Source organism: Rhinichthys klamathensis, unplaced genomic scaffold (genome assembly GCF_029890125.1).
Source record: "Rhinichthys klamathensis goyatoka isolate OS25496 unplaced genomic scaffold, OSU_Roscu_1.1 h1tg000450l_1, whole genome shotgun sequence".
NCBI classification, from domain to species: domain Eukaryota; kingdom Metazoa; phylum Chordata; class Actinopteri; order Cypriniformes; family Leuciscidae; genus Rhinichthys; species Rhinichthys klamathensis.
Window position 1 is genome coordinate 25,001 of NW_026606943.1, and position 25,000 is coordinate 50,000.

The following is a 25,000-nucleotide window of genomic DNA, read 5'->3' on the forward strand; positions in this document are numbered from 1 at the left end:
CCGCATCAGACTCGACGTTCCCACATCAGACTCGACGTTCCCGCATCAGACTCGACGTTCCCGCATCAGACTCAACGTTCCCGCATCAGACTCGACGTTCCCGCGTCAGACTCGACGTTCCCGCATCAGACTCGACGTTCCCGCATCAGACTCGACGTTCCCGCATCAGACTCGACGTTCCCACATCAGACTCGACGTTCCCACATCAGACTCGACGTTCCCGCATCAGACTCGACGTTCCCACATCAGACTCGACGTTCCCGCATCAGACTCGACGTTCCCCCATCAGACTCGACGTTCCCACATCAGACTCGACGTTCCCGCATCAGACTCGACGTTCCCCCATCAGACTCGACGTTCCCACATCAGACTCGACGTTCCCGCATCAGACTCGACGTTCCCACATCAGACTCGACGTTCCCGCATCAGACTCGACGTTCCCGCATCAGACTCGACGTTCCCACATCAGACTCGACGTTCCCGCATCAGACTCGACGTTCCCGCATCAGACTCGGCGTTCCCGCGTCAGACTCGACGTTCCCGCATCAGACTCGACGTTCCCGCATCAGACTCGACGTTCCCGCGTCAGTCTCGACGTTCCCGCGTCAGACTCGACGTTCCCGCATCAGACTCGACGTTCCCGCATCAGACTCGACGTTCCCGCATCAGACTCGACGTTCCCGCATCAGACTCGACGTTCCCCCATCAGACTCGACGTTCCCGCATCAGACTCGACGTTCCCGCATCAGACTCGACGTTCCCACATCAGACTCGACGTTCCCACATCAGACTCGACGTTCCCGCATCAGACTCGACGTTCCCGCATCAGACTCGACGTTCCCGCATCAGACTCGACGTTCCCGCATCAGACTCGACGTTCCCGCATCAGACTCGACGTTCCCGCATCAGACTCGACGTTCCCGCATCAGACTCGACGTTCCCGCATCAGACTCGACGTTCCCGCATCAGACTCGACGTTCCCGCATCAGACTCGACGTTCCCGCATCAGACTCGACGTTCCCGCATCAGACTCGACGTTCCCGCATCAGACTCGACGTTCCCGCATCAGACTCGACGTTCCCGCATCAGACTCGACGTTCCCGCATCAGACTCGACGTTCCCGCATCAGACTGGACGTTCCCGCATCAGACTGGACGTTCCCGCATCAGACTGGACGTTCCCGCATCAGACTGGACGTTCCCGCATCAGACTGGACGTTCCCCCATCAGACTCGACGTTCCCCCATCAGACTCGACGTTCCCACATCAGACTCGACGTTCCCACATCAGACTCGACGTTCCCCCATCAGACTCGACGTTCCCGCATCAGACTCGACGTTCCCGCATCAGACTCGACGTTCCCGCATCAGACTCGACGTTCCCGCATCAGACTCGACGTTCCCGCATCAGACTCGACGTTCCCCCATCAGACTCGACGTTCCCACATCAGACTCGACGTTCCCACATCAGACTCGACGTTCCCACATCAGACTCGACGTTCCCACATCAGACTCGACGTTCCCACATCAGACTCGACGTTCCCACATCAGACTCGACGTTCCCACATCAGACTCGACGTTCCCACATCAGACTCGACGTTCCCACATCAGACTCGACGTTCCCCCATCAGACTCGACGTTCCCGCTTCACTTCTCCTTCCTGTTTGAGTTCCTGTATGCAGTGCATCACCTGCTGTCTTTTTATACGTATGTTTTTTTTGTGTTTTTTTACAGATTTTTATTGAGATTATTTAAAAAATAATGTGCTTCTACTAGAGGTGTGTGATATAAATATTTGAGTATGAGAAATAATCCGTCGCAGTCACTTGTGTCTACATGTATGTTCTCTCACGGTGACTTTTTCAGGACGTTTGCTGAATATTCTGTCCATTCTCATTGTTTTTGACTCTGAACCTGATGACAAAGCTTGTAGTATTTGATGTCAATAATATCAGATTTTAGGATTATACAGAATCTTCTGCCTTTAATGTTTTCATTTGCAGACATGCTTCTGCTTTTGCTACAAACCACTATCATGATCCAGTAATACCTGTAATATTTCAGCCTGTGCTGCTGCTGAGATCATGATTCATTTCACACAAGTTATTGTTGTAAAGACTTGATAAAATCCAACATGGATCTGTTTACCAATCAATATGATTTATTCGTGAATGAGTTTGATTGACAGGTGCAGGGAGAGTTAGTTTTCCGATCCACCAGCAGTCCAACGGTTAAACTCACTCTGTTAAACTCTCTCTCTCTGTTAAATCTCTCTCTCTCTCTGTTAAATCTCTCTCTCTCTCTCTCTCTCTCTCTCTCTCTCTCTTTTAAACTCTCTCTCTCTCTGTTAAACTCTCTCTCTCTCTCTGTTAAACTCTCTCTCTCTGTTAAACTCTCTCTGTTCACTGTTTGTTCACTAAGTAAAGGGAACAGGGCATTAGGCGCGACACATTTTCTTTCTGTGAATTTGTTTATCTTCTTATCGAAGGTATTTTCTTGTTTGATCTTCGTCTGATCTTCATGGCTTCTTTTCATGTGTATCTCAATTCATCTGTTGATGATGATTTAACTTTCCCATCATGCACTGCTCTAGCATGCTTCTGTTATCTGTGAAGGAGGGATGATTTATGTAAATTTAAACCTGCTTTTTTACTTTTTTATTTAAATGAGCTTTCACAAGGAAAACGCTGTACATTTTCTCTCCCTGTCTGTATGAGAGTTTTGAACTACTGTCTTCATTTGTAGAGGAGAAAATAAATTTGATAAATACTAAGTTATGGTGTTGTGAGAGTATGAGAAGATTTCATAGGTAATCATAAATTATCTGACTCTGTAGTTTCATGTGTCATTAGCTTTTATTCCTATATTAGATTTCATGCTAATTTTAGTTTCATTTTTAGTAATTTCGTTATGTGCTTTTGTCATTTTATTTTATTTGTTTTTTGTTTTTTTAATAAACAAATAGCAATTTATTTTTATTTCAGTTTTAGTTTGTTCTTATTTATTTGCAGGTAATCATTTTACTGATTCAAATTCAACTTATTTCAATTTATTGCCAAGGCAACATTTCTAATTTTCGTTCAGTTTTAAAGGTACACTTACGTAAATGTTTTATTTAAAGCTGCAGTAGTTTTTCATCTTTGTCGCCATCTCTGTTCGAAATCTGCAAATGCAGTTATTGGCGTATTGATCAGCTTTACGTGTGTTGTGCCTCGGCTCGGCACAGCGCGGATGAACACAATGTTTTGATCCGCCGGTGTGGATGCTGGCATTCGCAATCACAGATTCTACTTTATGGAAGTATGACCAACATAAGAACTTTCACAGGGAAATGGCCTCTGAACAAGTAACATCCACTTTGCATTGAATTGAATTGCACAAAAAAAGCATTGCAGTAAATCTCGTTGATTAAATCTAACGATCGCAAATCATATCACGTCAAACCGTGCAAATTATACTTTGTTCTCGAATTAATGTTAACAACGTCAGCATTGCTGACGACATCTAATGCCCTTCAGATATTATCCTCGTCTTCGCATGGGCCGTTGCAGTCTCTCTTCTTCTGTTGCCACTCCGAAGACTTTTGCATTTTACAGCAGTTGAATCTGTTGTCACTGATTGTCGTATAACCCTTTCTGGATCCGCCATCAAATTGATAAGTTTAATTATATCAAGTGCTGTGAGAAAAGGCTATAAATCTCCACCTCCAGCATCCTCACACTCACAGCCTACTAGCCGAGACTCCTTCTTTATGTGTACATGTGTGTGTACAGATGTGTGTGTGTGTGTGTGTACTGTTACGACCCTTGGCTCAAGGGAAGCAACAAAAACAAGGGACACACGTAAACCAAATTGTAGGCTCAAAAGTAATGTTTATTTAGCTACAAAAGTAATACAAAACTAAATAATAAAATGAAAACATTTAAACAAAATAGAAGTGTTTCTGTATTCATCAGCAAGATCAGTGTGTAAAGCAAGATGCATGGTCGAAAGTGTAATGCAATGTTGAAGTTGAAATGTAAATGCAAAAAGTAACAAAATACAACGCAAGCAAAAGGCAAAGTCCAAAAGCAAAGTCCAAAACCAAAGTTCCCTCTCCCTTGGCTCAGTTGGTGATCTCTTAAGAAGCGTCTAAGGCACGGTCACAGGTGTTTCCAATTGACTGCCAATTGAGGCAATTAGTGGGCTCCGGTACCAAACTGCAATTCTCAAAAGCAGCAGCAGAGGTCGTCACACCCCTCCCCATAAGACAGGGACTCCCACAAAGATCCCTGTAACAAAACAAACAAATCTCAATAAACAGGCAAAGTATACACCCAAGTACAGGGCCGAAGACAGCTCCCAAAAACGCCAAAGAGAATAAATTCAAATCCAATAGATTAGAGTGCATCAGGAGCGCGTGACAGCGCATCAGCTACCACATTTTCCGATCCTCGTATATGTCGAATATCCAGACAGAAGGATTGCAAAAATAAGGACCACCGAACCAACCTCTGATTCGGACACTGCAAAGAGTTGAGAAAGGTTAATGGATTATGATCCGTGTAGATCACAATAGGTGCACAGGAATTAAGATAAACAGAAAAGTGCTGCAAGGCCCAAATAAGGGCTAACGCTTCCTTTTCGACCACAGAATAATTACGTTGGTATGTGTTAAACTTTCTCGAAAAGAAACTAACTGGATGGTCTACTCCATCCACATCAGATTGCTGAAGGACAGCTCCAGCTCCAACATTACTGGCATCGACGTGCAACGTGAAAGGTTTGTCAAAGCACGGAGCCATAAGCACAGGCGCTGAACACAGCAAGGATTTCACGTTCTCAAAAGCCAATTCGCAACTGTAAGACCATAAAAACTTCGTCTTACCCTTTAACAAGTCGGTCAACGGTGCCACCACCGTAGAGAAATTTCGACAAAAAGATCGATAATATCCTACCAACCCTAAAAACCTCATAAGCTCCTTCTTTGTCGTTGGGGAAGGAAAATTCTGAATGGCTTGCACTTTAGCCTGTATCGGACGCACTTCGCCGTTCCCTACCACCTTCCCGAGATACGTCACGGTCGCCTTCGCAAACTCACATTTGGCCAAGTTCACTGTAAGTCGAGCATCAGACAAACGTCTCAACACCGAACGCAACCGTTTTAAATGAGACTCCCAACTGTCACTAAAAACGACTAAATCGTCCAAATAGACGGCACAACCCTCAAGGCCACAAATTACTCGGTTCATGAGGCGTTGAAAAGTCGCCGGAGCATTTCGCAGGCCAAAACTCATGACCCGGTAAGAATGTAATCCTGACGGAGTGACAAAAGATGAAATTTCTTGTGCTCTCTTGGTTAAAGGCACCTGCCAATAGCCCTTCAGCAAGTCAAACTTGCTGACGAACTTGGCTGAGCCAACCTGGTCCACACAGTCCTCGACGCGGGGCAAAGGAAAACAGTCCGGTTTTGTTAATGCATTAACTTTACGGAAATCCGTACAAAATCTTACTGTACCATCTGACTTTCCAACTAAAATACACGGGGAAGCCCATTCAGAAAAAGAAGGTACTGCAATATCGTGATCCTGCATATACTTAATTTCCCTCTCCATCAATTCCCGTTTTTCAGGTGCAACACGATAAAAACGCTGTTTAATAGGTTTTGCATCCCCAACATCGATATCATGTTCAACCCAATCTGTACGCGATGGCACATCATCAAATAATTCGGGAAAACTATGTAATAGGTCACATAACTCCTGGCATCTTACAGGAGATAAATGACGGAGAGTAAACTCCAAGTTGTGCAAGGACTCTGAATTATTCAAACGGCCGCGAAAAACACAATCATCGGGCGAAATGGTCTCCTCTTCCTCACCCACCAAACTCATATTACCCCCACCGATAGAAACGGCCGAAAGTGCTGGATGCAAAGGTGTCAAATTTTCTACAGGTTTGGTTTCTTTTTCATAATACGGTTTTAATAGATTTACATGGCACCGTTTAACTGACTTTTTCCGTGATGGCATTGAGACATCATAATTTTCATCAGTCAACTTTCGTTGTACAACAAATGGGCCATCGAATTTTGCTTCAAAAGGAGAAGAAACAATAGGCCGTAAGACAAGAACTTGATCGCCTGGTACAAACACTCGATGTTCAACCGTACGATCATAGAATTGCTTCATGTTTTTCTGATGTTTTCCCAGATTTAATTTAGCTAGTTCTCTAACCTGGATGAGTCGATTTTTAAACCCCAAAACATATGACGCCAAGTTTTTAGGAGGCTCTACAGCTTTACCAACCTGCTGAAATACAGACAACAGTCCACGAACATTATGGCCAAAGACCAAGTCATTAGGGCTGAAACCCGTACTCTCCTGGACTACTTCACGTGCAGCTAACATCATCCATGGTAAACCCTCTTCCCAATCTCTATCCAGCTGCACACAGTACGCACGGAGAAGTGACTTTAACGACTGGTGGAATCTCTCCAATGCACCCTGACTTTGTGCATGATACGCAGTAGATTGATTATGCTTAATGTGCAGCTGTTTTAACACCTGCTGGAAGAGATGCGAAGTGAGATTCGAACCTTGATCACTTTGGATGATTTTTGGAATACCAAAAACGGATATAAACTGGGTTAAAGCTTTCACAATAGAACGAGACGTAATGGTACGCAGTGGATATGCCGCAGGAAAACGTGTGTTCAAACACATCACAGTGAATAAATAACTGCTACCAGACTTCGAACGGGGAAGTGGCCCTACGCAATCAACAATAAGATGCTCGAAAGGTTCACCAGTAGCCTGAATTGGTTTCAACGGAGCAGGTTTCAACACCTGGTTCGGTTTACTCGTTAATTGGCAGGTTTTACATCTCTTAATATAAGCAGAGATGTCTCGTTTTAATCGCGGCCAAAAAAAATATCGCAACAGGCGATCATAAGTCTTACGCACCCCCTGATGACCTAATTGATCATGCGCAATTTCTATCATCATTTGTCGAAATTTAGTAGGAACAACTACTTGGAAAACAGGATCCCCAACAAAATCTTTGTGAGGACTCCATTTTCTCAACAACACTCCATTGTGAACGAAATATCCACGGGAAACGTCACACTCCTCTACCGGAAGAACAGCACTCTGGAAGAGTTCATGCAAAGAGGAGTCAGTCCGCTGTTCTATTCCTAAATCCTCTGCAGAAACAGGAAAAGACAAGGCAGACAAATCAGGCATAAACAACTTAGTGCAGATTTTATCAGATTTTATCTCTTTTTGATCACACACTTCATCCTCATTGGCACGTTTCATTGCACGAGTCACAACACACGCTGAATCCTGGCACAAAGAACTCAGTTCAGCTTCAATTTTATTATCAGTGGTCACTATGGGAAACACTGACGTATCAGCCCACACACGTTCACCTACCAGTCCATTTCCCAAAATAATATGGACCCCCTCAACTGGCAAAGCTGGTCGTACTCCCACTACAACCTCACCTTGAATCAAATCGGACTGAAGCCTTACCCTATGAAGAGGCACAGACAGAGTATTCAGTCCTATTCCACGAATTAACACACTCTCACCAGTATGAGACTGCGAGGAAAAAGGCAATACGGATTCCAAAATAAATGAATCCATTGCGCCAGTATCCCGCAAGATTTTAACAGGGATTTCCTCTTTCTCTCCAACCAGGGATACACGCCCCTCTGTAATAAAAGGCGAGTAAGAAGAGAAATCAACATCAAGTGTTTTACTTTCAACAACTTCACTCCCTGAAGACAGAACTGGTGCCGCAAGAGCAGAAGGCTTAGCATGTGAATTTTGTGCATTATGTTTGAATTTATTTTTAAGGACAGGACAATCTGCTTTCCAATGTCCTTTCTCATGACAGTAATTGCAAATCTTGCTTGGGTCAAAATTTCCAGTGAAAACACGGTTACTCTTAGACGGAGACTTTACATACTGAACATCACGAGCATGCCAATCCACAAAAGTGGTTTTGTGCGTCAGTACAAAATCATCGGCCAACATTGCCGCTTCCTCTGGCGTTTTAACATTATGCTCACTAATATACATAGCTATACGGCTCGGGACGGAATTTTTAAATTGTTCCAACACCATCAAGTGAATTAAATCCTCCAATGTTTTAATGTCTAATGCTGAACACCAATGATTAAAGTGTTTTCTCAGATCACGCACAAATTCTAAGTTTGTTTGCAACTGGTCTTTTTTCTGCCATCGAAAACGCTGTCTGTATGCTTCGGGTACACATTCATATGCTTTTAAGATTAGAGATTTAACTTTATCATAATCTTTACAATCATCAACCGACAATGAAGAAAATGCTACTTGTGCTTTCCCAGTTAACACACACTGTAACAGCGCAACACAATCATCATCTGACCAGTTCCTTAATTCTGCCATGCGTTCAAATAGATTAAAGAAAGTATCAGGATCTTCTTCATTGAATTTAGGAATAAGTTTTAGGTTTGAATTGATTGAAAACAACACACTCTGTTCCTGACCAGAACTAGAAAGCTTACCTTCTTTCATCAGGTTGAGCTTGAGAAACTCCAAATCCAATTTTGCCTTTTCTAAATCCATTTTACCTTGTTCCGCACGCAGTTTTAACTTCTCATGGTCCATCTTTAATTGTAGCAGCTCTTTTTGCTGTTCAAAAGACAAATTACTTTTTAATTCAGATGCCACTGGTACATATTCCTCCATCTCGGTGTCTAAGAAACCTTTTTCAATCAACTCAATTTTCAAAGCTACTTTAACATTATCTTTGAGCCTTTTATCTTTAATCACAATTTCATAACGTTCAGCAATACTTAATAATTGCTCTTTAGTACACCTGTCCAAAAATTCATGAGAAGGTGAACTAACAAACTCATCAATATCAGCCATGCTAAAATGACCAGAATAATTTATTCAGCACAGTGCAATCAAATAACGAGAGTTTTCCCTCTACCTTTCCAGTACCTCTACCTAACTCAACCCTAGTCTTCATGCGATTACTGGTGGGGGGTATTTATGCACTATAGCCCGCTGGGTGAAAAACGCAACTGGTCAAACCAGCGACGCCTTCAACACCACGGATGTGCTCCCGAGATAATTACTACTACCCACTTTCACCACAACACTACACAAAAATAACAAATCCGACACGTCTCAAAAGAAACATGCCGCTATGCCTATCAGAGAAAACTCACGTTCAAAAAACAATATTGCACATGTACTTACCAACTGGTGATTTCACACGGTGAACAAATTGACTTTGGCACAAAAACATTTTTGTGTGTCCAACAAATAATCAATTATCAAACTAAACGTCCACATTTTTTTTTTTACGCAATCAAATAACCAAAGCAAGGACGAGCCCCCAATTTGTTACGACCCTTGGCTCAAGGGAAGCAACAAAAACAAGGGACACACGTAAACCAAATTGTAGGCTCAAAAGTAATGTTTATTTAGCTACAAAAGTAATACAAAACTAAATAATAAAATGAAAACATTTAAACAAAATAGAAGTGTTTCTGTATTCATCAGCAAGATCAGTGTGTAAAGCAAGATGCATGGTCGAAAGTGTAATGCAATGTTGAAGTTGAAATGTAAATGCAAAAAGTAACAAAATACAACGCAAGCAAAAGGCAAAGTCCAAAAGCAAAGTCCAAAACCAAAGTTCCCTCTCCCTTGGCTCAGTTGGTGATCTCTTAAGAAGCGTCTAAGGCACGGTCACAGGTGTTTCCAATTGACTGCCAATTGAGGCAATTAGTGGGCTCCGGTACCAAACTGCAATTCTCAAAAGCAGCAGCAGAGGTCGTCACAGTACAGATGTGACGTAATGACGCAAAGACATTCTCAAGTCTCCCGCTGAAATCCACCAGTCCCACTGGAGTTACAAACATTATTAAAGCTTACCGTTGTGAATCGAGCTACGGCAGCAGTTATGAACACTGGCTGCTTGCTCAAATTATTTTGGATAATTTTTAACCCAAAAAAGCTACGGATTGCAGCTTTAAGTAAACAATTTGTTAAATTATTTAAAAGTACATTATGTAAATTTTCGTTCAAAATAAAATTTAAATGAGTCAATAATTCATCAATCCTTCTTCCAAAGCATGTTTTTGTCCTAACCTGATTCACTTTGGTAAGTGTTTATATTTTACACCTGTCGGGATGGTTTTCGCTGTAAATTGCGTACATGTGTCACTGACCCGTGTGTGTCTCGTTTTATCTGTGAAAAGAGTAAAGTTGCTTCATCTTGTGTGTGTGTGTGTGTGTGTGTGTCTTGTGTGGGAGTGGCGTGTGTGTAAGACATGGAGTCTCTAAATCTCTTATCTCCAAAGAATAAACTTGTTCATTCTCTGAGAATCAACAAAACAAACACTGGAGGGGAGAGTCTCTCGGCAGAGTTCTGTTCCGTGACACCGGTCAGTCTCTCAGAGGCTTTCCTGTGGTCTTCATATTGGCTCAGAGCAGAGGATGGAGTGATGCGGAGGGTGGAGTGATGATGGAGTGATGCGGAGGGTGGAGTGATGCAGAGGATGGAGTGATGAAGGAGGGTGGAGTGATGATGGAGTGATGCGGAGTGTGGAGTGATGGAGTGATGCGGAGGGTGGAGTGATGCATAGTGTGGAGAGGGTGGAGTGATGCGGAGAGGGTGGAGTGATGCGGAGGGTGGAGTGATGCATAGGGTGGAGTGATGCGGAGAGGGTGGAGTGATGCGGAGAGGGTGGAGTGATGCGGAGGGTGGAGTGATGCTGAGGGTGGAGTGATGCTGAGGGTGGAGTGATGCGGAGGGTGGAGTGATGCTGAGGGTGGAGTGATGCTGAGGGTGGAGTGATGCGGAGAGGGTGGAGTGAGAGGGTGGAGTGATGCGGAGAGGGTGGAGTGATGCGGAGAGGGTGGAGTGATGCGGAGAGGGTGGAGTGATGCGGAGGGTGGAGTGATGCGGAGGGTGGAGTGATGCGGAGAGGGTGGAGTGATGCGGAGAGGGTGGAGTGATGCGGAGAGGGTGGAGTGATGCGGAGGGTGGAGTGATGCGGAGGGGGTGGAGTGATGCGGAGGGTGGAGTGATGCATAGTGTGGAGTGATGCGGAGGGGGTGGAGTGATGCGGAGGGGGTGGAGTGATGCGGAGGGGGTGGAGTGATGCGGAGAGGGTGGAGTGATGCGGAGAGGGTGGAGTGATGCGGAGAGGGTGGAGTGATGCGGAGAGGGTGGAGTGATGCGGAGAGGGTGGAGTGATGCGGAGAGGGTGGAGTGATGCGGAGAGGGTGGAGTGATGCGGAGAGGGTGGAGTGATGCGGAGAGGGTGGAGTGATGCGGAGAGGGTGGAGTGATGCGGAGAGGTTGGAGTGATGCGGAGAGGGTGGAGTGATGCTGAGGCTGGAGTTATGCGGTGATGCGGAGAGGGTGGAGTGATGCGGAGGGTGGAGTGATGCGGAGGGTGGAGTGATGCGGAGGGTGGAGTGGTGCGGAGGGTGGAGTGATGCGGAGGGTGGAGTGATGCGGAGGGTGGAGTGATGCGGTGGGTGGAGTGATGCGGAGGATGGAGTGGTCCGGAGGGTGGAGTGATGCTGAGGCTGGAGTTATGCGGTGGTGCGGAGGGTGGAGTGGTGCGGAGGGTGGAGTGATGCGGAGGGTGGAGTGATCCGGAGGGTGGAGTGATGCGGAGAGGGTGGAGTGATGCTGAGGCTGGAGTTATGCGGTGATGTGGAGGGTGGAGTGGTGCGGAGGGTGGAGTGATGCGGAGAGGGTGGAGTGATGCGGAGAGGGTGGAGTGATGCGGAGGGTGGAGTGATGCGGAGGGGGTGGAGTGATGCGGAGGGTGGAGTGATGCATAGGGTGGAGTGATGCGGAGGGGGTGGAGTGATGCGGAGGGGGTGGAGTGATGCGGAGGGGGTGGAGTGATGCGGAGAGGGTGGAGTGATGCGGAGAGGGTGGAGTGATGCGGAGAGGGTGGAGTGATGCGGAGAGGGTGGAGTGATGCGGAGAGGGTGGAGTGATGCGGAGAGGGTGGAGTGATGCGGAGAGGGTGGAGTGATGCGGAGAGGGTGGAGTGATGCGGAGAGGGTGGAGTGATGCGGAGAGGTTGGAGTGATGCGGAGAGGGTGGAGTGATGCTGAGGCTGGAGTTATGCGGTGATGCGGAGAGGGTGGAGTGATGCGGAGGGTGGAGTGATGCGGAGGGTGGAGTGATGCGGAGGGTGGAGTGGTGCGGAGGGTGGAGTGATGCGGAGGGTGGAGTGATGCGGAGGGTGGAGTGATGCGGTGGGTGGAGTGATGCGGAGGATGGAGTGGTCCGGAGGGTGGAGTGATGCTGAGGCTGGAGTTATGCGGTGGTGCGGAGGGTGGAGTGGTGCGGAGGGTGGAGTGATGCGGAGGGTGGAGTGATCCGGAGGGTGGAGTGATGCGGAGAGGGTGGAGTGATGCTGAGGCTGGAGTTATGCGGTGATGTGGAGGGTGGAGTGGTGCGGAGGGTGGAGTGATGCGGAGAGGGTGGAGTGATGCGGAGAGGGTGGAGTGATGCTGAGGCTGGAGTTATGCAGTGATGCGGAGGGTGGAGTGATGCGGAGGGTGGAGTGATGCGGAGGGTGGAGTGATGCGGAGGGTGGAGTGATGCGGAGGGTGGAGTGATGCGGAGGGTGGAGTGATGCGGAGGGTGGAGTGATCCGGAGGGTGGAGTAATGCAGAGAGGGTGGAGTGATGCTGAGGCTGGAGTTATGCGGTGATGTGGAGGGTGGAGTGGTGCGGAGGGTGGAGTGATGCGGAGGGTGGAGTGATGCGGAGAGGGTGGAGTGATGCGGAGAGGGTGGAGTGATGCTGAGGCTGGAGTTATGCAGTGATGCGGAGGGTGGAGTGATGCGGAGGGTGGAGTGATGCGGAGAGGATGGAGTGATGCGGAGGGTGGAGTGATGCTGAGGGTGGAGTGATGCGGAGAGGATGGAGTGATGCTGAGGCTGGAGTTATGCGGTGATGCGGAGAGGGTGGAGTGATGCGGAGGGTGGAGTGATGCGGAGGGTGGAGTGATGCGGAGGGTGGAGTGATGCTGAGGCTGGAGTTATGCAGTGATGCGGAGGGTGGAGTGATGCGGAGGGTGGAGTGATGCGGAGGGTGGAGTGATGCGGAGGGTGGAGTGATGCGGAGGGTGGAGTGATGCGGAGGGTGGAGTGATGCGGAGGGTGGAGTGATGCGGAGGGTGGAGTGATCCGGAGGGTGGAGTGATGCGGAGAGGGTGGAGTGATGCTGAGGCTGGAGTTATGCGGTGATGTGGAGGGTGGAGTGGTGCGGAGGGTGGAGTGATGCGGAGGGTGGAGTGATGCGGAGAGGGTGGAGTGATGCGGAGAGGGTGGAGTGATGCTGAGGCTGGAGTTATGCAGTGATGCGGAGGGTGGAGTGATGCGGAGGGTGGAGTGATGCGGAGAGGATGGAGTGATGCGGAGGGTGGAGTGATGCTGAGGGTGGAGTGATGCGGAGAGGATGGAGTGATGCTGAGGCTGGAGTTATGCGGTGATGCGGAGAGGGTGGAGTGATGCGGAGGGTGGAGTGATGCGGAGGGTGGAGTGATGCGGAGGGTGGAGTGGTGCGGAGGGTGGAGTGATGCTGAGGGTGGAGTGATGCTGAGGGTGGAGTGATGCTGAGGGTGGAGTGATGCGGAGGGTGGAGTGATGCGGAGAGGGTGGAGTGATGCGGAGGGTGGAGTGATGCGGAGGGTGGAGTGATGCGGAGAGGGTGGAGTGATGCGGAGGGTGGAGTGATGCGGAGGGTGGAGTGATGCGGAGGGTGGAGTGATGCTGAGGGTGGAGTGATGCGGAGAGGATGGAGTGATGCGGAGGGTGGAGTGATGCGGAGGGTGGAGTGATGCGGAGGGTGGAGTGATGCGGAGGGTGGAGTGATGCGGAGGGTGGAGTGATGCTGAGGGTGGAGTGATGCGGAGAGGATGGAGTGATGCGGAGGGTGGAGTGATGCGGAGGGTGGAGTGATGCGGAGGGTGGAGTGATGCGGAGGGTGGAGTGATGCGGAGGGTGGAGTGATGCTGAGGGTGGAGTGATGCGGAGGGTGGAGTGATGCTGAGGGTGGAGTGATGCGGAGAGGATGGAGTGATGCGGAGGGTGGAGTGATGCGGAGGGTGGAGTGATGCGGAGGGTGGAGTGATGCGGAGAGGGTGGAGTGATGCGGAGGGTGGAGTGATGCGGAGGGTGGAGCGATGCGGAGTTTCAAGAGAAGGAAGTCAACATTCCATCAGAAGTGGATGAAGGTTGTTTTATTTTGACTCCTTTTATGCAGACTTTGTAGTGACACACAAAAAAAATTGCCAATCCTATGACCAAGAAATATAAAAATGAAAAAGTTTTATTTATTTTTGACGTACCGTAATTGTTCCAAAATCCCACCTTATGAACATTGTTCGGTCTTTCTCTCTTTACTCACAGATAGGGTCAGATTTCTCAATGTTCTGCTTAATTTGGTGATTTTTGTTGCATATCAGTAGAAATATGATCAGTTCTCCAGCAGCAGAGGGCGCTAGAGGTCTGCTCTAGTTACGTGTTTTTGTGGAAACTTACCAACTAACCACAGAATATCTACTAATATTTAAACATATATTTCACGAGGAAGCGAGCAATCATAATTATTATAAGATATTAGATGTTTAATACAAGTGATAAAAGTGATCAGACAAGAATTTATGATGGGAAACTGTATTATACAATATATATACATGCATATATATGTATATGTATGTATGTATATATATATATATAATGGATTTAGTTACATTTTTTAGTTAATGTTGTCTTAATTCACTTTTAATTTTAATAAAATTGTATGAATTAAACAGCTTGTAAACATACTTTTTCACTGACAAAATTTAAATAACCTGTTAAACATGAAAGTATTATGCAATAATTTTAGACATTTCTCCTCATATAGATAAAATGAAGTCAAGAACCCTAGAGTTCTGTAGAGCAACACTGAACCGTTCAGGGAGAAGTAGCAAAGAAACTGCAAACATTTGACACTAATTTGAAAGCAAGGAGTAAATGCCGTGAGAAGATCAGGCCCGTTATCTGAAGGGTGGATTCCCGATGGATTCTGACAGAATAAAGTGACGTTATTCATGCTTTAGACTGAAGTCAGATCTCAGCACTGCTATTGGCTCTAGTAAAGTCAGATCTCAGCACTGTTATTGGCTCTAGTAAAGTCAGATCTCAGCACTGCTATTGGCTCTAGTAAAGTCGGATCTCAGCACTGCTATTGGCTCTAGTAAAGTCAGATCTCAGCACTGCTATTGGCTCTAGTTTTCCGTTCAGTCGCAGTGTGGTTTTCTTTGTGTATATGAAATATCATTGTGTCTGATATGATTTTGATATGGACATCAAAAATATCATGTTTCAAGACGTATATGTCTGTGTCCATATAAAGAGGGAAGTGCGCAGCAGTGTGTGTGTGTGTGTGTGTGTGTGTGTGTGTGTGTGTGTGTGTGTGTGTGTGTGTGTGTGTGTGTGTGTGTGTGTGTGTGTGTGTGTGTGTGTGTGTGTGTGTGTGTGTGTGTGTGTGTGTGAGTGAGTGTGTCAGTGTGAAAATGAGAAAAGTGTTGCATGTTGCTTCAGAGTTTGCTTCCTCTGAGGTTTTCATAAGAGACTGGATCTGAACTGAAGCTGACATACTCTAGTTTCCTATATTGGCATTCACTGAACGCAGATGGAAAATAATAAGCATAGCTGCTGTTCATAACCTTAAGAAGATAATCATGTGCATTTGATCTGATATAACTCTATAAGGTTATGCGATGCCTCATATGAACGCTAGGCTAAAGAGAAGCGTCTTTAATCTTGATTTAAACTGGGAGAGCGAGTCTGAGACCCGGACATTATCGGGAAGGCTTCTCCAGAGTTTAGGAGCCAGCTGTGGAGACGCTCTCCTATACTCTATACTTCCAGAAGCCCAGGGTTGTGTGAGCTTAAAGAGTGTGATGGGTCGTGGGGCGATAGTTAAACACAGGAGCTGAACCACTCTGGCCTTACAGGGCAGCAGCAACACTTTAGAAATGATACAGAAGTTTATAGGTAACCAGTGTAGAGATGATAAAACTGCTGTTATGATCATATTTTCTTGACCTAGTAAGAACTCATTCTGGACTAACTGTAGCTTGTTCGTCGAGGATGCAGGACAACAGCTAGTAATGCATCACAGTAATCTAGTCTCGAGGTCATTAGCATGAGCTCCTCGGCATCAGAAACAGGAGCATGCTCCGGAGACTAGCGGCTGTTTCAGTAACATATGAAATATGATTTTTGAAAGGCAAGTTGTTGTCTAATATAATGTATTCTAAGACATTCTGTGTACAGGTTTTTGCTCCAATAAGTAATTCCTCAGTTTTGGCTAAATTTAATAGAAAAAAATTACAGGTCATCCAATATTTTATATTTTTGACACACTCTGTCAACTTGGATAATTTACAGATTTTATTTGGTCGTGATGAAATGTATAACCGAGTATCATCACCATAACAGTATATGTCAGCGGTCGCACGCCTCTGGAGCAACTAGGGGTTAAGTGTCTTGCTCAGGGACACATTGGTGTCTCACAGTGGATTCGAACCCGGGTCTCTCACACCAAAGGCATGTGTCTTATCCACTGCGCCATCACCACCCCACCCCATCCCATCCCATCCCATCCCATCCCATCCCATCCCATCCCATCCCACCCCATCTCATCCCATCTAACCCCATCTAACCCACCGCACGGCCTGTCCCTGAACGCCAGTAGTTGATCTGTAGTTCTGTAGTTGATCTAAGAGTATTTTATGATCTATAGTGTCGAACGCAGCGAGTAAAACTAGTAAACTAGTAAAACGTTGTAACTTTAACGAGTGCAGTTTCTGTGCTGTGATGGGCCGAATCCAGACTGACACCTTTAATACATATTATTTTGTTTAAAAAAAATAGCACAATTGAGCGAACACAACTTTTCTAGACATAAACGGAAGATTTGAAATGGGTCTGTAATTAGCTAATTCATTTGGATCTAATTGTGATTTCTCAATGAGAGGCTTAAAAAACTGATCTTGGAACATGACCTAGAGATAAAGACGACACTTTTATTCAAATTTAAGGAATTTAAGTTATCTATCAACTCTATCAGTGGTTTAGTGGGTATTGGATCTAATAAACATGTTGTTGGTTTAGTTTATTTAGCTCTTCCTGTCCTATAGTTTACAAGCATTCATATTTACACTTGTATTTCTGATGCTTTCGATTTTCTCTGTGAAGAAATTCATGAAGTCATTACTACTAAACTGTCCTGGAATATTTAATTCAGGTGTTGTGTGTTTATTGGTGAATCTCGGGACGTCTCTGGAGGCCGGCGATGTGTGTGAGATCATGTGTCGCTTGTAAAGAGTCGAGGAACCAATAAACTCAAACCACCTAGAACAGCAAACGCTTATTAAAACTGTGAGCTCAGAAAAATAAACTTAATTCACACGGAAAACAAGATTATTTTTCTGACTCCACTGACAGATATTTGATCTTGTTTTAAATTCAGTAAACAAGACTTAATATCTTCAGTCATTTTGCTTCTCCCGTAAATGTATCTTGACTTCAGAAAGTTTAGATATTTGTGCTGGAAAACAACCATAACTACACATTCAGAACAAATCAAGTGTTTGACACTACACTGTGTGTGTGCGTGTGTTGAATGCGTGTGAGTGATTCACATGTGTGTAGTTGTGATTTATGTAGCGTTGAATGCGTGTTTGTGCACATGTGTGTGATTTACTGCAGTGAATCCGTGCGTGGAGTGTGTATGGATCGTTTCTTATGCATGTGTTGTACATGAAACTCACATGTGTGCAGCTGGAGGAGACACGACCCGGTGTGTGTGTGTGTGTGTGTCCATCTAATGTGTGTAATGACGCTCTTCCTCTTCAGTTTCAGACAGAACACTAAACATCTGCACATGTGGAAACACTGCACACTTCATTGTGTCTGTGTGTGTGTGTTTTCAGCCAACCTTCAATTAACACGTCATATTGAAGTAAATAAACCCAAATGTCTGCATTGTGTTTTTGTGAGAGAACTGAGAGCTAATGGCCATCATCAGTGTAATCAGTGTAATTAACAACCCCAAACCAGCGCTAGTTCTGCTATTAAGCCCTAGCGGCCTCTAACCGTGTGCGGGAAACATGTTAATAGAAGCTCATGAAAAATAATAGACTTTAGCTCCTCACTGCCAGGCATTCAGCGTCACACATTTCATTTAATTAAATATTGAAATATTTATTTAAATATTCTAAATTGTATATATAATACAAAATTTACTTTAAATAATTAAATAAAATATTATGTTTTACGATATAATATTTATATTTTATTCTAAATAAATTCACTTGACTTTTCTAGTCCTTTTAAGATTTATAGTTTTTTGTTTTTTTTTCAGCAATTTCCCCCTGGTTAAATATTTAGGAGCTTGACAATAACTAGAAAAATATTTATTTATTTAGGATTTTACAATTTTCATGCCTTTTCCAGCTCTAAAAGTCACACTTTTAAAACGTATCATATATCCAGGTTTTCCAAGACTCTGAATCCTGGTCAAATGACAGGTGTTGTGGGAATTAATTAAAATAACAGTTATTGAACTAAATCAACACTGAATTGATCTGAATAATCACTCTATTGTCTTCACTGCTGAATCTGAATTTGTCAAGTCACATTTATTTATATAGCGCTTTTTACAATAGATTTTTCTTTGGAACAATCTGTGTTGTTTAAAGCACTGTAGAAATAAAGCTGACTTGACTTTAAGTGTTTTGGTAAAAATAGATGTCATCCTTGCTGAAAAACAGCCAGGCTGGTTTATGGTGATTTATTGCGATTTAATGGCGTTTTATGATGATTACTGGTGATTACTGGTGGCGATTAATAGTCTTTACTGGTGATTACTGGCGATTAATGGTCTTTACTGGTGATTACTGGCGATTAATGGTCTTTACTGGTGATTACTGGCGATTAATGGTGTTTACTGGTGATTACTGGCGATTAATGGTCTTTACTGGTGATTACTGGCGATTAATGGTCTTTACTGGTGATTACTGGCGATTAATGGTCTTTACTGGTGATTACTGGCGATTAATGGTGTTTACTGGTGATTACTGGCGATTAATGGTCTTTACTGGTGATTACTGGCGATTAATGGTCTTTACTGGTGATTACTGGCGATTAATGGTGTTTACTGGTGATTACTGGCGATTAATGGTCTTTACTGGTGATTACTGGCGATTAATGGTCTTTACTGGTGATTACTGGTGGCGATTAATGGTCTTTACTGGTGATTACTGGTGATTAATGGTCTTTACTGGTGATTACTGGTGGCGATTAATGGTCTTTACTTGTGATTACTGGTGGCGATTAATGGTCTTTACTGGTGATTACTGGTGACGATTAATGGTCTTTACTGGTGATTACTGGTGGCGATTAATGGTCTTTACTGGTGATTACTGGTGGCGATTAATGGTCTTTACTGGTGATTACTGGTGGCGATTAATGGTCTTTACTGGTGATTACTGGCGATTAATGGTCTTTACTGGTGATTACTGGCGATTAATGGTGTTTACTGGTGATTACTGGCGATTAATGGTCTTTACTGGTGATTACTGGCGATTAATGGTGTTTACTGGTGATTACTGGCGATTAATGGTGTTTACTGGTGATTACTGGCGATTAATGGTCTTTACTGGTGATTACTGGCGATTAATGGTCTTTACTGGTGATTACTGGTGGTGATTAATGGTCTTTACTTGTGATTACTGGCGATTAATGGTCTTTACTGGTGATTACTGGTGGCGATTAATAGTCTTTACTGGTGATTACTGGCGATTAATGGTCTTTACTGGTGATTACTGGCGATTAATGGTGTTTACTGGTGATTACTGGCGATTAATGGTCTTTATACTGGTGATTACTGGCGATTAATGGTCTTTACTGGTGATTACTGGTGGCGATTAATGGTCTTTACTGGTGATTACTGGTGATTAATGGTCTTTACTGGTGATTACTGGTGGCGATTAATGGTCTTTACTGGCGATTAATGGTCTTTACTGGTGATTACTGGCGATTAATGGTCTTTACTGGTGATTACTGGCGATTAATGGTCTTTACTGGTGATTACTGGTGGCGATTAATGGTCTTTACTTGTGATTACTGGCGATTAATGGTCTTTACTGGTGATTACTGGTGGCGATTAATGGTCTTTACTGGCGATTAATGGTCTTTACTGGTGATTACTGGCGATTAATGGTCTTTACTGTTGATTACTGGCGATTAATGGTCTTTACTGGTGATTACTGGTGAGTAGTTTGTTTAGGCATGGTTTGTTGGGGAATTACAAACCTGCGCACACATATTCAAACGAATATAACTATAGAATCAATGTTTAATGCGCATGTGAACGCCATCAGGTCACAGGTTCGCGTTTAAAGTCTGTTTAGAGAGAACACCGTCGTCTTAGTGGCCCCTAATGTAATAACAAATGATCATTTTGCTGGAAGTGAATCAATCAAAACCAACTTTAGCCGGAAATAACATTATTCAAAAATCGCTATAAAGCCAAAACAATCTCTGTTACCGTAAATTGTATGTTTATCTCTGTAAAGCTGCTTTGAAACAATCTCCATTGTTAAAAGCGCTATATAAATGAAGATGACTTGACTTGACTGGCGATTAGGGATGCTCCGATCAGGATTTTTGCAGCCGATACCGATTGCCGATTTCTTGTCATGGTGATCGGCCGATACCGATCCTGATACCGATGCTTAATATAAGACAAAGATAAATACAAACAAAATGGAGCAGTCTGATGCAGCCCACAAGGTTTAATTAAACATTGTCCAATAGTAAACTTTGGAGGACAAAATAAACATTTAAATACCTAAAATAGAGAGTCTGATGTAACTTAAACCTGGTCTAATACAAGTCTAAGCAGGACAAAATTAATTTAATTAGATTAATTATTAATTTAATTAGAAAAAATTGGAGTAGTTTGATGCTACTCATTAGAAGGGATGGGCATTTCAAGCAAAAATAATATTCGAAGATCTGGGTATTATTCGCTTATTATTCGAAAATCGCACCCCTCCCCCATATGCACGCACACATGCATAGGCCACACACATGAGAAAAGCGGAGTGGTGTGACGTTTAAATATAACTTAAAAACATAAATATACGTTTCATATTTATGTTTTATAGTAGGCTAATATTGTCACAGTCTTCGTCTGCACCTGTCTGTCTTAGTCATCTTCACTACACTTCCCAGAATCCTCCTCGTCTCCACACCTGTATTCACTCCCTCACTTACCAGCCTGTCCTTCGTTATCATCATCAGTGTCACCTGTTTTCACCTTGTTATGTCTGATTCATGCTTGTATTTAGTTTGCTTCTGTTCAGTCTGTCCTGGTCGGTTGTTAAAGTTATATGGATGTGTTTTGTGTGTGTTTCTGCCCGTCATTCTGCCTGCCTGTCTGTACCTGTGAGTTTGATCAGTAAAACTGTTTGATTTGGAGCTTTTGACTCAGCCATCTTCTTCTACCCGCACAACACCGTGACAAATATAGTGTAATTAAAATAAATAAAAAAAAGTCATATATGTTGATTATATTAAAAGGGAACCGCATGAGATGAGTAAGATAGGATCATAAGATGCATAATATATCGGAAAACATTTGGAATGGGTCAGACATGATTTTGACCACTTAATTAAGTTTTGTTTTGTAGAAAGCCATTCTTTAAAGTGAATTTCGTTTTGTAAAAATTGTATCTTAATTTCAAACTATGTTTCATCAACCATTTGCCTGAATTTAATAAATAATAAGCGAAATATAGCAGACAATATAATCAGGACACGGAGACGCCGGCGCGTGAACTGGAGCGCGTCTCATAAGTGAACCGAACCTCAACTTGCCTCACATACCTGAGAACGTATAGTTCAGGCTTGAAATGTCTACTTTAAAAAAAACTACTATTTAAATCGATAATAAATGGGCTACTCTCTGCTTAGGCTAATCCGTATGAAGTGTGCATTTCTCTCTATAAGCGCGTTCACTGTGCGAAGATGGCGTCAACATCGCCAACTGTATCGTTGCAGTTTATTAATAAACAATTCAATTCACCTTTATTTATATAGCGCTTTTTACAATACAGATTGTATCAAAGCGCTTCACAGTGATAACATGAAAACAATATAACAAAAACAATATAACAATATAACAAAGTTTGTTTCTAAAAGAAAATTGCGTCAACGTCCACCTAAGTAAGGCAGATCAATAATATTATTGAATATTAAATGTCCCCAACTAAGCAAGCCAAAAGCCAAGGCAACAGTGGCAAGGAACCAAAACTCCATCAGGGACAGAATGGAGAAAAAAACCTTGGGAGAAACCAGACTCAGTCGGGGGCAGTTCTCCTCTGGCCAACGAAGGAACAGGGAAGGAATCATGCAGATTCGGGCAGCATTACAAGTCAGATTGGAATCGGAACATTTAAAGTATTTATCCATTTCCATCTTTTGGAAGTCCAAGTAATCACGCCGGTATTAAGACGAGTTGTTGAGGATCAGTGCCGTCCACCATAGAGAGTCCATATCGCCCGTGCTGAGTCGTCTCTTCACAGGCTTTGTGATTGGAGCATCTGAAGTCTCCGTGAGAGGCTGGATACACACTGGAGCTGACGAACGCCATTTTCTCGGGACTCGCGTTTTTAAAATGTACCATGCTGCATAAACATTACTTTTGCCGGTTCTTTGTGGCAAGCTTTATGCATGCGCTTGATATGCGGAATATAGGCAATATAGCCTATTATGATGACGCTCATTATGGTTTAATATTTTCTCCCATATATATATTTAATTAAATTAATATAGATATGCGATTAGACTAATGGCTTAAATGAACTACTACTAGTCGACTAGAAAAAAACTTTAGTCGTGCACGGGCAGCCCAACTTATTTAACATGTTTTCTAACCAGCATCACTGCGGGCGTTCTGAGCGAGTGGCGCTGTGGACTGAGCGAGCGAAGCTACTCTTCAGAAAGGCGCTCTCTCTGGAGGACAATGATCCTCCATGTGAGATTCCTTTGAAACATACATGGCAAATAGCCAATTTTTTTCATTGTTTCTCGACACATCATAGCAGCCTAATTCCACACCGGCGATGACATGACTGCCAAATCATTTAAGTCCCCACGCATCATATAGGCTACCTCCTCACGTTTTGACGTCATCAAATTGTGATCGGTTTGTGAGATCGGCCAAGTTGAGTGAGTACCGATCGAGTCATAAAATGTGATGATCGGCCGATACCGATCTCCGGCCGATCGATCGGAGCATCCCTACTGGCGATTACTGGTGGCGATTAATGGTCTTTACTGGTAATTACTGGTGGCGATTAATGGTCTTTACTGGTGATTACTGGCGATTAATGGTCTTTACTGGTGATTACTGGTGGTGATTAATGGTCTTTACTGGTGATTACTGGCGATTAATAGTCTTTGATGGTGATTACTGGCGATTAATGGTCTTTACTGGTGGCGATTAATGGTCTTTACTGGTGGCGATTAATGGTCTTTACTGGTGATTACTGGCGATTAATGGTCTTTACTGGTGATTACTGGTGGTGATTAATGGTCTTTACTGGTAATTACTGGTGGCGATTAATGGTCTTTACTGGTGATTACTGGCGATTAATGGTCTTTACTGGTGATTACTGGTGGTGATTAATGGTCTTTACTGGTGGCGATTAATGGTCTTTACTGGTGATTACTGGTGGCGATTAATGGTCTTTGCTGGTGATTACTGGCGATTAATGGTCTTTACTGGTGGCGATTAATGGTCTTTACTGGTGATTACTGGTGGTGATTAATGGTCTTTACTGGTGGCGATTAATGGTCTTTACTGGTGATTACTGGCGATTAATGGTCTTTGCTGGTGATTACTGGCGATTAATAGTCTTTACTGGTGGCGATTAATGGTCTTTACTGGTGATTACTGGTGGCGATTAATGGTCTTTACTGGTGGCGATTAATGGTCTTTACTGGTGATTACTGGTGGCGATTAATGGTCTTTGCTGGTGATTACTGGCGATTAATGGTCTTTACTGGTGGCGATTAATGGTCTTTACTGGTGATTACTGGTGGTGATTAATGGTCTTTACTGGTGGCGATTAATGGTCTTTACTGGTGGCGATTAATGGTCTTTACTGGTGATTACTGGCGATTAATGGTCTTTGCTGGTGATTACTGGCGATTAATGGTCTTTACTGGTGGCGATTAATGGTCTTTACTGGTGATTACTGGTGGCGATTAATGGTCTTTACTGGTGGCGATTAATGGTCTTTACTGGTGATTACTGGTGGCGATTAATGGTCTTTGCTGGTGATTACTGGCGATTAATGGTCTTTACTGGTGGCGATTAATGGTCTTTACTGGTGATTACTGGTGGTGATTAATGGTCTTTACTGGTGGCGATTAATGGTCTTTACTGGTGATTACTGGTGGCGATTAATGGTCTTTGCTGGTGATTACTGGCGATTAATGGTCTTTACTGGTGGCGATTAATGGTCTTTACTGGTGATTACTGGTGGCGATTAATGGTCTTTACTGGTGGCGATTAATGGTCTTTACTGGTGATTACTGGTGGCGATTAATGGTCTTTGCTGGTGATTACTGGCGATTAATGGTCTTTGCTGGTGATTACTGGCGATTAATGGTCTTTACTGGTGGCGATTAATGGTCTTTACTGGTGATTACTGGCGATTAATGGTCTTTGCTGGTGATTACTGGCGATTAATGGTCTTTACTGGTGGCGATTAATGGTCTTTACTGGTGATTACTGGTGGTGATTAATGGTCTTTACTGGTGGCGATTAATGGTCTTTACTGGTGATTACTGGTGGCGATTAATGATCTTTGCTGGTGATTACTGGCGATTAATGGTCTTTACTGGTGATTACT

At 44.0% G+C, this 25,000-nt stretch overlaps 1 protein-coding gene across 1 annotated transcript in view; it reads right to left on the minus strand.

Annotated features, from left to right (window-relative positions):
* Positions 1-10,454: 10,454 nt before the first annotated feature.
* The window catches only part of LOC130071647 (uncharacterized), a 27,419-nt gene continuing 12,873 nt past the window's right edge, over positions 10,455-25,000 (minus strand). Inside the window, exon 3 of the mRNA XM_056236507.1 lies at positions 10,455-12,122. Within this exon, the coding sequence (XP_056092482.1) occupies positions 10,455-12,122 (1,668 nt within the window). The remainder of the gene's footprint in view (positions 12,123-25,000) is intronic.